Source organism: Chelonoidis abingdonii, chromosome 25 (genome assembly GCF_003597395.2).
Source record: "Chelonoidis abingdonii isolate Lonesome George chromosome 25, CheloAbing_2.0, whole genome shotgun sequence".
NCBI classification, from domain to species: Eukaryota; Metazoa; Chordata; order Testudines; family Testudinidae; genus Chelonoidis; species Chelonoidis abingdonii.
Genome location: NC_133793.1, coordinates 10,743,583 through 10,757,401, shown reverse-complemented (window position 1 = coordinate 10,757,401; position 13,819 = coordinate 10,743,583). Strand labels below are relative to the sequence as shown.

General features: G+C 57.6%; 1 protein-coding gene across 1 annotated transcript; it reads left to right on the top strand.

The window, feature by feature from the left end:
* Window positions 1-489: 489 nt before the first annotated feature.
* Window positions 490-12,945, top strand: CD164L2 (CD164 molecule like 2). Its single transcript, XM_032802972.2, has 5 exons — window positions 490-685; window positions 4,725-4,829; window positions 8,192-8,269; window positions 9,263-9,328; window positions 11,524-12,945. The coding sequence occupies exons 1-5, from the start codon at window positions 496-498 to the stop codon at window positions 11,688-11,690; spliced, it is 606 nt and encodes a 201-aa protein (XP_032658863.1). The 5' UTR covers window positions 490-495; the 3' UTR covers window positions 11,691-12,945.
* The last annotated feature ends 874 nt before the right edge of the window (window positions 12,946-13,819 follow it).

Genomic DNA, 13,819 nt, shown 5'->3' with positions numbered 1-13,819 from the left:
AAAAGTCTCCCAGTCTTATTAATACGCTCTCCTACGCAGCTGCTCCACACAACTCGCTGGGAAAGTTCACTGGAGCTAGTCCGGTGCAAATGGTGACCCACCGCTGCCCTTGGCTAAGACCTTTGACATCCCTGCCCAAAGGGGGGGGGAGGAGGTTCCTGGGGAAAGGCCGGGGGCCTCTTTGGGAGAAGCCCGGAATTTATCAGGTGGAGAAAGGACTGTGTGCACCTGGGGAGCTTGTTCGCTCGCCGCCTCTGCCTGGATATGGGGAGGTCACATCTCGGGGGGTGCTCCCCTTTGGCTAAGATGGGGGGCTTATCTGGAGAAAGCAGCTGCCCCCCACCCCAGGAGCCTTGGTGGCGCGGCGGAGCCGCACCTGCTCTCGTGAGGGGCGGTCCCCGGGGCACACCTGTCTCTCGTCGGGAGCGCGGGCCACCGGGCTGTTCCCCCGCCCCCGGCCGGGACGCAGGCTGTTAGCTCCCAGCCCCTGCGCGCATGAGCTCGCTCCGCTCCGGCTGCTTCCCGGGAGCCCCGCTCGCTCCCCCGAAAGTGACAAACCGCCGGAGTCGGGGACTCGCTCCTGCCCCGCAGCCCGGAGACATGGGAGCGCCCCGCACCTGGGCGCGGCGGGCTGCGCTCTGCTGCGCGCTGCTCTGTGCGCCCTGGCTGCCTCTCGGCTGGGCAGGTAGGTGGGGGTCCCGGGGGGGCAGCTTTTCCCCCTCGCCAGCGCCTCTGGGGAACGCAGCAGGACCGGGGAGCCCCCCCCCATGGGTTATCCCCCAGCCCGGACCCCGCTCCCAAGCTGGAGCCGCGGTCTGGGCTTGTTGGAAAGGGAATCTCCCCGCTCAGCGCACGAAGGGTCTGTGCCCCCCGCCCTGCGCAGCTTGCCAGGGCAGCGCTGAGCTCGTTTACAAACCATCCCATATGAGGGGGCTGAGCCCTCCTGGCTCTCCTACCGCTGGGGACGCTGCTGGCTCCTGGCTCAGGCTCCTCCCAAGTCCCCGGGTTCAGGGGAGCCCTTTGCAAGGCAGCAAACTCCTCCTGGGGCTTGTGGTCAGCTGGACTGTCAGGCAGTCACCCCTGGCCTGCAAGGCTGGGGCTGCACTGGCCTGGTTCTGTGACCCATTCCCCCACTGGCCAGTTCAGTGCCAGCGGTGACCCACGACAGGTGCCTGCCCCAGGCTGCCACCCTGTTTAGAGCTGATCTGTGACTGGTGCCCAGAGCAGCCCTTGACCGAAGCTCCCTGCTCTGGGGCAGACAATGGACAATGTTCCCAAATGTGGGTATGACCTGAGATCAAAATCCGGCCTCAGTTTGTGGAGTTCTCTCTTCAGGGGGTTGGTACCTATTTGTGCAAGGTCACTTTCCTTGCTGTAACTTCCAGCTTCAACTGTATGCCTGTGCTTCCCTGCCTGCCAGGGGACTCGCATGATCCCTATGTTCTCACCGTGCAAATCCAGCACTTGTTTCATTCCCCCGAACAAAATGCCTGGGAGAGATTTCTAGCTCTGAGGCCCACAAGAGACCTAAATAATTCCTGACAGAGTTCTCCAGCTCCTCTGATTGCCTGCCAATCTGGGCAGAGCGCTTGCAGAGCCGCTCACCTTCCTGCAGCTGGGACTTTCCTGCTAAGAGCTGGTGAGAGTGGGGCTTCGGATCCTAGAGCGCCACAATCTGTGGTGTTGTTGTTTTCCCCCTCCGGCTACCCGATCCCCACTGCAAAGTACCAGAACAGGCGGCATTCAGCAAAATGTCTGATTCTGTGTCTCTGGGCCTGGCAGGATAAAAATAACTTCAATTCTAAACCTGCCTGAAACCCCGAGAACAAAGTCCTACTTCCCCATTGGTTACTTACAGGTTTCTAACTGCTAAGCAAAGACCAGTGTTAGCATCAAAACCCTGTATCCATGGTAATGTGCCACTCAGCCTTTCGCTTATTGCAGGAAGGTAATTGCCTAATTGTCTTCTTTTCCATTTTCCTGGTTTGCAAGAGCAGGAGTGGCCTGTGGGTCAGGTTCTGCCTGGTGGTTAATGGCCAGCTGGTTTGAAGGACCCTTTGTTTCAACTCAGACCCTAAGCTGCTTGTTAGCTGTCCCAAAACAATCCTTTGCGCTCCCGTAATGCCTCTCAGTCCAGCTTTTCCAAGGGATATGAAATGGCGGGCGTCCCTCCCAGTTTGCAAGGGGGTAAACTGAGGCACAGAGGTTAAGGACATCCAGGGCCCTAAACCTGCAGCGACCTCCATGTGTGTGCTGGGTTTTACCCAAGTGGGATTGATGCCTAGGTTTTTCCAAGGTGATTGCTAATTTTGGGCACTCAACTTGTCATCTGGGGCCTGATTCTTGGCAGTGCTGAGTGCCCCCAGTGCTGGCTGTTATCAGGGCAGTGAGCACTCCGTCCCTCCGAACAACAGGCCCTTGAGGTGGACACCCGGAGCCGGTGGTGCTCAGAGCCCATGAACCTCTCCTGAAAACTTAGTACCAAGGCCCCAGTGCTACGAACACTGAACACGCGTCCCACGTACCTCCCACCGCACGAGTCGCCCCCTCAACACCAGTGTTTTGAGTTCAGCCCAGGCCTGCGTGGGTTTTGACGAGGAATCCTGCTGTCGTGACACCAAAGGGCCTCTTCTAACCACTAGATCACGCAGCCTCCCCTCTGCCCCCTCCTTACTGGCTCTCACTTCTTCCATTTTGAGCAAATAACGCAGGGGCAGGAGAGTTCTCCGAAAATAAAGATGAGACGCCCCGTTCGATACTTGGGTGACTCACTTCATTTCCCCCTGGGCTGTTTTTTTTTAAATGTTGGGCCATGATGAATAAATGTGAGGGACGGGCAGGCATGGTGGGATCCCACTCAGGACAGTGCTTAGACTTCCTAATTCCTATCCAGGTGGGGGTGGAGAAGGCAGTGTTCGTAAGCCAGCAAGAGAGGGGAAGGGAGCAGACCCCTTTTGTAAAGAAGCCTGGCCTGGCTGGGGACTTCTAGGGTGGGCTCTGTTTTTGTTTTTTTTATCTTGCACTGAAATCCAGGTTCTGGTTGTACTCTTCTCCCCCCTCCACCCCCGAGCTGCTGTCTCTGGAATGGACCCCGGCTGTTAGCAAGGATCCAGCCGTTAGCAAGCGAACAGGCCCAGTTTGGGGGAATAGCCACATAGTGACCTGAACTGAGATCAGGGCTCCCTGGGGCTGGGTGTTGTGTGGACCAGTATCCGGACAGTCCCTGCCCCAAAGAGCTTACAATCTAAGTAGACAAGACAAAGGAAGGAACTAATGACCCCCATTTCACAGGTAGGAAAACTGAGGCATGGAGCAATTACAATGGCTTGCCCAGGGTCCCCTAGCAGCAGAGTTGGCAATAGAATCCAGCTCTTCTGAATCCCGGTGCAATGTGTTAGCCAGGAGACCAGCCTTTCACTGTAATTGATCCACCCCAGATGTACCTAATTGAATGGCTTTTATGGGTCCAATCCTGACAAGTGCCAATCGCTTCCTGGGATGTGCTGAGCATTCTCAGTCGCTGATTTCGGGATTGGGACCCACAGCTGCCGTGTATCTGTGGCTGGGCCTAGGGACATGGGTGTGGCTCTCCCATGACCAGGCTTTGCAAGGAACTAGGTAGGAGACCGGAGGAAGCAGGCTGTCGCCTTAGGACAGCGGCCCCAGAGTGTGGGGCTGGGTACAGAAATCCTGCAAGGCCAACATGGCTCCACCCAGAGCTGGGCGCAGGTGAGGAGTGCCGCAGGGTTGTCCCAGCGCCCCAGCATCCAGAGGGAACTGCCCAGGCGGAGCACAGGGAAGTTGACCTAAATAGTTTGGGCCATTCACAAAAACAACCGGAGGTGGTGGTGATTCAGCCACTGTTCCACATGCCTCATGGCCCTTAGCCCAGTGCTCCGGGCAGTCACTGGAGATTTAAGGAACCCCGGGCCAAGGCCCTGCTCTGGGACAGCCTGAAACAGACTTCTGCAATTCACTGAACATTCAAAACCCCCTCAGAGTCGGTTTAACCTGAAGTGAGTTTTTTTTCAAAATTGCTTGGAACCAAAAAAACCCAGCCATTAGCCCAGCTCTGCGTATTAGTGCCTTGAGATCTGTGATTAAAGGGGCGAGGCGTGGCTGGGGTGTGTTCTGCCTCTCTGCGGAGGGCATACAGCATGGGACACTCATAGCTCAGGGCTGCAGCCACATGAGGAATGTGAAAATGAACATCCTGCTTTCCGAGATGGAGAAACTGAGGCCCGGATTTGCAAAGCCATTTAGGTACTGAAGTGACTTGCCTGAGGCCAGAGAGGCAGTCAGTGTCGGAGAGCTCAGACTCTGTCCCGTGCTCAGACCATGGGACTCGGCCTCTCCTGAGTCTAATCATTAGATTCTAACTTTCAAGAGGGGGCAAGGGCGAGAATGTCTTGACTCTCCAAACACTTGCCAGGGCCACGGCATGCTGGGGCTGAGAGGCAGGGTCAGCTCAGAGGCCCTGGTACCGTATTGTCCTTGGGGTGATGCTGGCCAGGCTCCCAAGAAGCCCCCTGCTCAAGTGCGCTCGGGTCAGAACCGAAGGGGAGGGGGCTGGGGATTGTTCTGTGTCTGTGAAGGCTTCACTTAGCAGTTCTAGGTGCCCTTCAACCTTGAAGCTTCATGGCTCCATGCCCCGTCCTCCAAGCGGGCTAGTTACCTGGCTGCTTGCTGGGACCTGACATCTGGCGTCCTCTGGGTTTTGGCAGGAGAGTGCAAACAGCTGGAGCCCTGTGAGAGGTGCATTGAAGGAGACGCTTTCCAGAACATCACCGGCTGCGTGTGGATGCGCTGCGGAGCCGCGGAGGAGCCAGGTACGCTGGGGGGGAGCCTCTCTAGTTCTCCTGCCTTAACCCTCTGCAGCCTGGCCCCATGGGCCCTGCCCGCTAGGAGGTATCAAGCTGTATTCAAACATCATCATCTTAAAACCGTATCCCAAGCCCTCCATGTGGAACGAATCCATGGCATGGTTCTCAGCCCCTCCCTGGGCTCCGTGACCTGGGAAACAGCTGGAAACGGGCCCTAGGATTGTTCTGCTGGTGGCCTGGAAAGTACCAGTCTCCGAAGTGTTCGTGGGTCCTGTTCCTTTTGAGCTAGAGTCTTCGCGCCCACAGCCAGGGGCTGGTTTTCTAAGCCCTTGTGAAAACCCCTCTGTGAACGTCACATTGAGCGCTTGGAAAGCCTGGCCCGCTCTGCAGGTGCCTAAATGGGCACTGAGCCCCGGCTGCGGGCACTTTTACGCTGGTCAGGCCACAGGCTCGCGCTCTGTCCCAACATCAACACCTGCGATGGGTCACACTCTGCGCCCATCACCATGATTCCACTGGCAATGGTTTCAGGACAGATTTCCTTGCTGCCTTTCCCGGTGGGGGTCTGCTGGGGCTGGCTTGTCCCCGGGCCGGACAGGGCGCTGTGGTTGTATTGGGCTCTGCTAGCTGGGCGGGGGGTTCGGCTGAGCAGCACCACTGGCTGCTTCCTCTTGCACTGGCAGGTCAGTGGGGAGTTTGTTGCCCTTTGACGGCTGAATTCCAAGCTTTCTAAGTGACTCAGTGACAGAAGGTTTCTTCCCTGCCCACCTAGTCACGTTCTGCTTCCCTATGGAGACTGTCTCGGAGAAATCTCCCTGTTTCTGGATGCTAGGGAACTCCCCCACCCCGGCTCAGCCCTCTAGCCGAGGTGACACCCCTGTGTGGGCAGAGCTATCCTCCTGGCGGGATAGACAGAGGGCATGGAGGGGCCCTGGCTGGTTCTGTGAGCTGAGGCCTGGTTTCCCTGGCTGCTAGTCAGCTGCTTCTTCCCATGCAGCGCCCTGCTCAAAAGCCAAGCTGAGGTCAGGCTCAGCAGCCTGCTGCGAAAACCTCTGGTGCAGCAAGGAGCCCGCCCAGAGGGAGCCGCTAAACACAGTGGAGAGGCAACAGCTGGCCTGCTGCACTCCGATTTAAGATGGGGGACAAGTGTCTTAGTGGGGGCCCCTCCCCAGTCACATCACCCCCCACAAAAAATTACCCAGCATCCCACACACATTCACCTGCCAAAAATCCCATTTATCCTCCAACCCTGTCCTGAGCCATCACCTCCCACGGCTCCGTGACTCACGCTCCATGGTACCGAGTGCCACCCGCCCCCAGCCGCTTCTATTGGCGGGTGCTGCCTGCTCCCTCCGCTCCCCCACCTTAAAGGCCTCTGGCTTTAGGCATCACACCTCAAGCCCCGCCACTGGCTGACAGCAGCAGCACCCCCTGGTGGCCAGTGCAGGGCTGGTGCGTTTCTAGCTCAGTCAGCCGCGGCTGGTGATGCTTAATTTGTAAAGACAGAAGTGCCGGTAATGCTGGCATCCTCTGCACAGCACGGCCTTGCCTGCCACCGACAGATGAGATGCTGGGCCTGAGACCTGCCAACCCCAGACACAAATTAAGCTCTGGTGGCCAGCAGCCCATTTCCCCCGGTGAGCAAAGAACAAACTCCGCTCTCTGCTTTGTTGTCTACTCCATCCCACCCTACACACACTGTGGCCAGCAGAGTTGCTTTCTGCTCCAGCTGTCCCATTGCTCAGACTGGCGCACCCAGGGGATCAAGCCAGCTGGACAAGGGGAGGTGGGTTGTGTCCCTCTCAGAGCCGAGTGAGGAAAAGTGACAGAGTGGTGACTGCGTGAGGGGCTTTCTCGCGCGTCTGTGTAATTCAGTCTCTCGCTTTGGCGTGGTGTGAGCTCTCTAAGCTGGAGGCTTTGCGAAGTCCCTGCTCTGGGACCCATGGAAGACACTAGGTCTTTGCTGGGGGAGACTGTCTCTTTCACATCTTACCCTGGTGCCTTAAAGCCCAAGGCCCAGCCAGCCCTGAACAGATCAGCACCCGGCATCTTTGTTTTCTGGGTGGGTGTTGAGTTTCCATGTCCTGTTGCTTTGGGAGGGGCTCTGGCTGCTACCTTCAATAACAACTGATGTCATTGGAGTGGGGGAAGCAGAGATAATGGAACTGAAAATCCTCCACTTCCCAAAGGGTGGGGCAGAGAACTGAGACAGAGGTGCATGTGGCAAGGGTAAGCCGACCCCACAGGCCCAAGCACGTGGACCTGCAGAAGACCCAGGAGCTTAATACCTGCCACCTGGTTTAAACTCTTTTGGGAAGCCCCGGCTCCTTCAGTGACTTTAACTAGAGTAACCCGAGTCCATCTATTTGGAGATCACGTCACCTGCTGGTAACATGCAGCCACCTCTGGGGTGAGATGCATCAGATTCTGCTCTGCTTGCAATTCAACCATGACCTCTTGCTCCAGAAGTGGCATCTGAATGGCTTGTCTGCATGGTCGACAAGCCGGTAGGCTGCCTCTCGCTCTCCAGCAATGGGTTTCTGATGTGCCGTGCTCGGTCCAGCTGCTTGTTTGTCCAGCTATCCTCATCTAGCCACCATGTGCCGGGGTGGGCTCCTGCCAGGTTACTGGGTCTGCAGTGACGCTATGTAAGGGTCCGTAGCTGAAATGGTAAAATAACTGACTTTCCAAAGGGGATGGAGCTAATGCAGCTGAGCTGAAACAAGGGTTGTGATTTGAGTGCCACGGGATGCAATGGATCCCAGATAGGCTGGAATTTGGGGTTAGGTGTTTAATGCTGGAGAGAACCACTTACAGGGACAAAACAACGGGAGAGGTGATCTTCTTACTGTTCCTCCACCCTCTGGGAACTGAAATATCCCCAAGGGTCAGAGCCGGTCTCTGTCTAAGCCCGCGATGGGGCTCTTCCAGGACCTGGGGGAATTGTCAGTACAAAGCATGGGCCCTAGTGGAAGCTGCATGGATCCGATGGGGGGGAGAGGTTTGCCGGTCGTCCACGCAACGCTGCCTGGGAACGTGTCCCAGCAGGAGAACGTGTTCCAAGTGCGACACCGTCCGCACAAGCTCTGGGCATGATGCTGGGCAGGATCCTGGGGGAGCAGAGGCTGCTGATGCAAAGTAGGAACATGTCAAACTCAAAGCCTGGATGCTCATTTGGGCGGGTGTGGACTTCGAGTCCTTAGGTGGTGCTGCTTCCCCTGCTCTTGTGTGCAGCTTACCAGGCTGGCCACGTAGTCTTGCTTGTTGTTGCCCACTCAGAGCCCCCTTCGCGGGGGGAATGGCAGGGCTTCCTAGGGGGCAGGTTTGCTCGGGGGAGTTTTGTGAAAGATTTTTCCTGTTTCCTTCAGGGCCCGGGAGCTGCATTGGGAAGGGAGACGCCATCAAGGAGACGTGCTCCATCTACAATGTCACTGCTGTGTGTCCAGGTAAATTCCTGGCGTGAACACAGCAGCATGAGCTCTGGGTGGAGCGCAGCACCGGGCCTCGGGGGACCTGCATTCTACCCCTGGCTCAGAGGCTGATTGATTTTCCCATCTGTAAAATGAAGATAATATTCCCCTTTCTTTGCAAGGTGTCGTGCGTGCCGATGGTCTCGGTGTAAGTGCTAGGAGATAGTAGTATTGTTTATCTGTTTTCATGGAAGAGAATCCACGCTCCATTGCAGGAGCGACAGCCGTGAAACCAGTCCCAGCCGCTCTCTGCAGGAGGTGCTGTGGAGAAAGTGGCAGGAGCACTGGCTGTCAAGGCAGCTGCTAGCTACTCCTGTCCCAGCTGCTTCCAGGATCCCATAATCACCTCTGACTAAACGTGTGCGGGAGCCTCTGCCTGCAGCCAACTGCGTGCACAGGGAGTAAGCAGGGCTGCCTGTCCTGGGAGAAGGGGCAGTTCCATGGGCTCAGCCCATTGGGGGACTTGATATGTCTGACAGCCAGTTGATGTCCCCAGCTACACGAGACCCAGCCGCTCCCAGCAGGGGGCGCTGTAGGGAATGGGGTAGGAGCGGTGATTCTAGGCAGGCTCACAGCTATTCCGGTCCCAGGCGCTCCCAGCAGGGGGCGCTGTAGGGAATGGGGCAGGAGCAGTGGCTGTGGGGGAGCTCACAGCTATTCCGGTCCCAGGCGCTCCCAGCAGGGGGCGCTGTAGGGAATGGGGCAGGAGCGGTGGCTGTGGGGGAGCTCACAGCTATTCCGGTCCCAGGCGCTCCCAGCAGGGGGCGCTGTAGGGAATGGGGCAGGAGCGGTGGCTGTGGGGGAGCTCACAGCTATTCCGGTCCCAGGCGCTCCCAGCAGGGGGCGCTGTAGGGAATGGGGCAGGAGCAGTGGCTGAAGGGGGCGCTCCAGTCCCAGCCATGGTGAGAGCCAGCGAGGAACTCTGGCCTCTAAGCATTTCGTCTTGTTCTTCCACCTTTGCCCCCTCAGCACGGAGATCGCCCACCAAGGTGCCTCCACAAGCGTCCACCAAGGAGCCTGAGATCCTGACCCCAGGCAAGTGGCACCCGTGTGGGCTGGGGAGGGAATGGCAGGCTGGAGAAGAGGCAAGTTCTAACGTGTGGTTCTTGCACCAGGCTCAGGTCAGCAAGGAGGAGTCTGGTGGGGTTTGCTGTGCTGAGAACCCAAACACCCTTCCCTCCCACCTCAGCCAGGAGCTGGCTGGGGCTGGGCAGTCGAATGTCTCTTCATTCCAGAATTTCTCCTGCAGAAACAGAGGAGGGAAGCGTGTGCTGTAATTCAAACACAGGCCTGGCCCTCAGGACTCCTGGGTTCTACTGACAGCGCTGGCTGTGTGACTTCTGGAAAGTCCTCCTCTCCCTCCCCCGCTCCATGCCTCAGTTTCCCCATCTGTACTAAAAGGGGGAATAATGACTTTTACTTCCATCCCAGGGAGTGTTTGGACAGTTACTAGTCACTGCCTGAAGTGCTTCTAGGTAAATGTCTGGTGCTATACAAGGGCAGAGTATTCTATTAATCAAAGCCCTGTCACATAGGAAATAGACCCATATTGGGGACCTCCAAACATTTTGGTGGTGAAAGCCTAGCATGTATTAAGGCAGGGGTGACTGATGCCTCTCCCTTCCAGAGCTCCCCATGCTGTGTGCAGTGCCTTGCCTGCCTTTTGTGAAGCATCCAATGCTACATATTACGTCTAAATGATGGGCCTGATCCTTTTTTTTTAGAAAAGGGCTGGGAGACCTGTGTACTAACTTATAGGCACAGTTAACTGTGATTTGTTTGTGCAAACAAGGTCATCGCCTGTGCAGAGTATCACAAGTTGATCAACTTGCACACTCATTTTGCCTGTGTATTTGGGGTCCAAATGTTTGGAAAAATCAGGCCTGGGCGCAAGTGAGAGAGAGAGACTTCTGCTTTCATATACTCTCCCAGCATTGCTTCACTCCCCATTAAAATGCAGCCAAGCCTTGGGTGGAGCAGACCTCAGCACTGGTGAGACAGGGAGAGGAAGAGAATACTGCCTCCGGCTGAACCTGCCTGGGGAAATGAAGGCAGGAGGAATGTAACAGGAACAGATTCTCTTTCCACTCCCTTGCTCCTAAATGGGCTCTTGCTGCTGGGGTGGGGAAGCAGGAGGGATGGGGAGTGGGATGGCAGTGTTATGAGAAGGACTCTTTTTCCAGGAAAGAGGAGCAGGAATCGGAGAGCTTTCAGCTAATTAAAACAAGTAACTGTATCCCAGAGCTTTGTGAATTATTGATCCAGCCCAGGCTCCGATGGGCAGTTGCTCTCTTTAGCAGAGCAGCTGACGGCTTCTCTTCCCAGTCCTCCCATTCCGCATGCAGCTGGTTCTCTCTCTGCTCCCAAACACGCATGCACAGTCTCTGCTCTGCGGTAAACTCTCTGCTACACGAGGTGTTGTGGCCAGAGGAAGAGGCTGGTGTAGGGAGAGCACTGAAAGGGTTAAACTCCATTCACTAACCAGTCTCCTGGGGTCTGGGGTCTGTAGTGGGGTCTGTAGTGTGTGTGTGTGAGGGGCCTGAAGTGCCCCCCTATCCTCTGCATTTCACTCTGTTATAGAACATGTCAGGATGCAGAGCGCTGCTGCCGCTCTGCGGTCTCTGCCCCTTCCTCTCACCTCTGCCTACAGATGGGTCTAGTTCTTCCTCACCACTCAACAGGCTGCTGTCACCGGCAGCTTCAGTGCATGACACACCATCTGGGCTTGGGAGACTAAATTACAATAGGAAGCACTGGAATGCAGCCACCTCTGGGGAGGAGGGCAGCCGCCACTCATACATTGCCCCACAGGGAAGGAGAGATGCTGCTGGCCAAAGAAAATGGGGGGAAGTGCCATGGGATCTGGAATGACCCTCATCCCAAACAGCCAGAACCCCAGCTTCATCTCTCATGGCCCAGTCCCCCTGGCACTCTGCTGGGGCGTTGGCTGAGAGGGCAGTGTTCTCTCTAGGTGGAATGCCCCCCCGAGTGCCTGGAGAGCTTCAGGTGAGCCTATTCCAGAGCCAGGGGCATCTCCCGTCCCTTTCCCTCCATCACTGCCTGGGGAAGCCCTGCTTAGCCAGGGGCAGGAGGGGGACAGCGTACCTTTTATCCGGGCTCAGGGCCCAGAAGCCGGAGCAGGTGGCATGCTGGGAGAGGGAGCGCGGCATCACATGGGCGTGTGCTTGGCATCAGGCCCCAGTAACATTGTTGCTGCTTCCCCCCCCCAGGGACAACGGCCGGCCCCCCGCTGACAACCACCCCCGAGTTCCGCCCGCCTGGCTTCGACTCGGCCAGCTTCGTGGGGGGGATCGTCCTCGTGCTGAGCGTCCAGGCCGTCTTCTACTTCATCATCAAGTTCCTCAAGTCCAAGGACAGCACCTACCAGACGCTGTAAGGTTGCCCCGCCCCACACACACACTGTCTGTCTCGGCCAGGCCCGGCCCTGGGGCTGGAGAACAGCTCTGATCCCGGGAGTGGCTGGGGGCGAGCCCTGCTGTGTGTGATGGGGCGTGGAGGGAGACCCACTGGTGCCACAGGCTCGGGATTGACTCACTCATAGCAGTATGTGGGGCAGCTGCTAGATCCAGCCCGTAGCACTGTCCGGCTCCCATCTTTCCACCTGTTTAGAATAGCGCCGCGTGCAATCCATCTACAGCCACTGGGGGTATGTTTCCCCTTTCCATGGCTAGGCAGTCATGAGCCTCTGGGCTCTCTGCACCTGCTCCCCAGCATGCTGTGAGATCCTTGTGTGTCTGTCTCTGGCAGCTGTGCGCACGTGTCAGTGTGTGGCGGCTCCTCTGTCTTGCTCATGGCCATGCACTGTTGGTTCGCTCTCATGCAAACCCCGCTGTGAACCTTTCCGTGTTCTCCCTCTCTCTTTTCCCCTGTCCCATCTGCACTGGGGCATCTGCTCCACCTCTCCCTGCCCTGTGGAGGCCAGGTCTCCCCAGCGCACTCGCTCTGGGAGCAATAAACCCCAGCCCTCCCTCTGGTGGAGACGCTCCTCGTCTGTGTGTTTCTCAGCTGGTTGTTCTTCTGCCTCATCGTCCATCTGTTGTCGCTGGTTCTCTCTCTGGTGCCTGCCAGCTGGCTTGTCCCCTCGCCGGATCATCCCCCGTCTCCCGCCGTTCACAGCGGGGAGACAGGCTCTGGGGACCCAGCCCCTAGGAAAGCTCATTCTGCTGAGCCCTCCTTGTTTAAACCCCTCACGCTGATCGTGTCCAGGGCCTGGCCGGGGCAGGCGGGGATGGGATGGAGCTGGGAAGTGACTGTTGGCGAGAAGAGAGGCCGGAGTCACTGGAGCTGGGTGAAACGGTAGCTCGCTCGCTCTTCTCCCTGCGTGTCTCCAGAGGCTCTAGTCTGGGCCCATTCAAGCCCCCCCAGCGCCCACATTCTCTGCTTCTCTCCAGCCTTTGTGCTGCTTCTCCACCTGCTGGCCCATCCACAGCCCCCTTCCCCTTTCCAGAATGAACATGCTTGGCCTGACTCCACTGCCAAGGTGCCATGCCCCATGTAGGGGCTGGCCTCTGAGCGTGCCCTCGCCTCCTTTCCCCTCGGGCCCTGCCTCTCTCAGCCCCAAGCCCGGCTCAGGGACCTTCTCTCTTGTGGGAGCAGGGCCCATGCCTCCCTTCACTCCCTGCAGGAGAGCATGGAGGGTAGATGCTCGGGCTGGGCGGGGAGCTGGGCCTGTGTCTAATGTCAGGGGCCGTCCCCTCTCTCTGTTTCCCTTGCACGCTGCCCGGCGCCAGGGAGGAGAACCAGTAGGTGTTGCTGTGTGGCTCTGCTTACACGTGCAAGGCGACAGGAACCGCAACAAGAGAAAACCTCACCTTTTCTTGGGGTTGCCTGTGGATGGGGGTGGGGATGGGGGGTGTCTCCAGGGCAGTGTGGTAGCCCAGCCTGCCCCCTCCCTGGCTGTGTGGAGGGGGCATGCAGGCCTTGGCTAGCCCATTGGCTTGTATTAAAATGCTGTCTCCTTGCCCGAAGGCAGGGCCGAGGTGCTCCACTCAGGAGGTGGAGCGGGGTAATGCCCCCTAGCTATTTAATGGGACACTACCCAGTTCCTATCCACCACCACGGCCCACTGCTGTCACAAGCATTTTCTTGGCAGGCGTCTGGCTGTCTCTCCCCCCTACCCCAGCCTGTGCGCTACAGCAAGGCTCTCTGCTGTCATAGCGGTTCTCAAACAAGCTCCTTTGAGGACTAGGAAATCTCCCCCCCACACACACCCTCAAAGCGTCCTCGGTCTGGCTCCAGCTTGGCTTGGTGCAGCCAGGCCGTGGTCAAAGCATGTGCTTTCCCCAGCACTCATGTGGCCCTGGTGAGGGAGAGTGGAGTGGAGTTAGAGTGGGAGTACTTGGTTCTGTTCTGCCTGTGCCACAGTGCTCACTGCAGAACCTCTGTGCCTCAGTTTCCCTGGCTGTCCAGTAGTAGTAGCTACCCATAACACGCTGTGGGGTCCTTGGCTGGAAGACACCAGAGGCGAAGCGGCATGTCATATAACAATGAGAAGAGCCTCTGTGT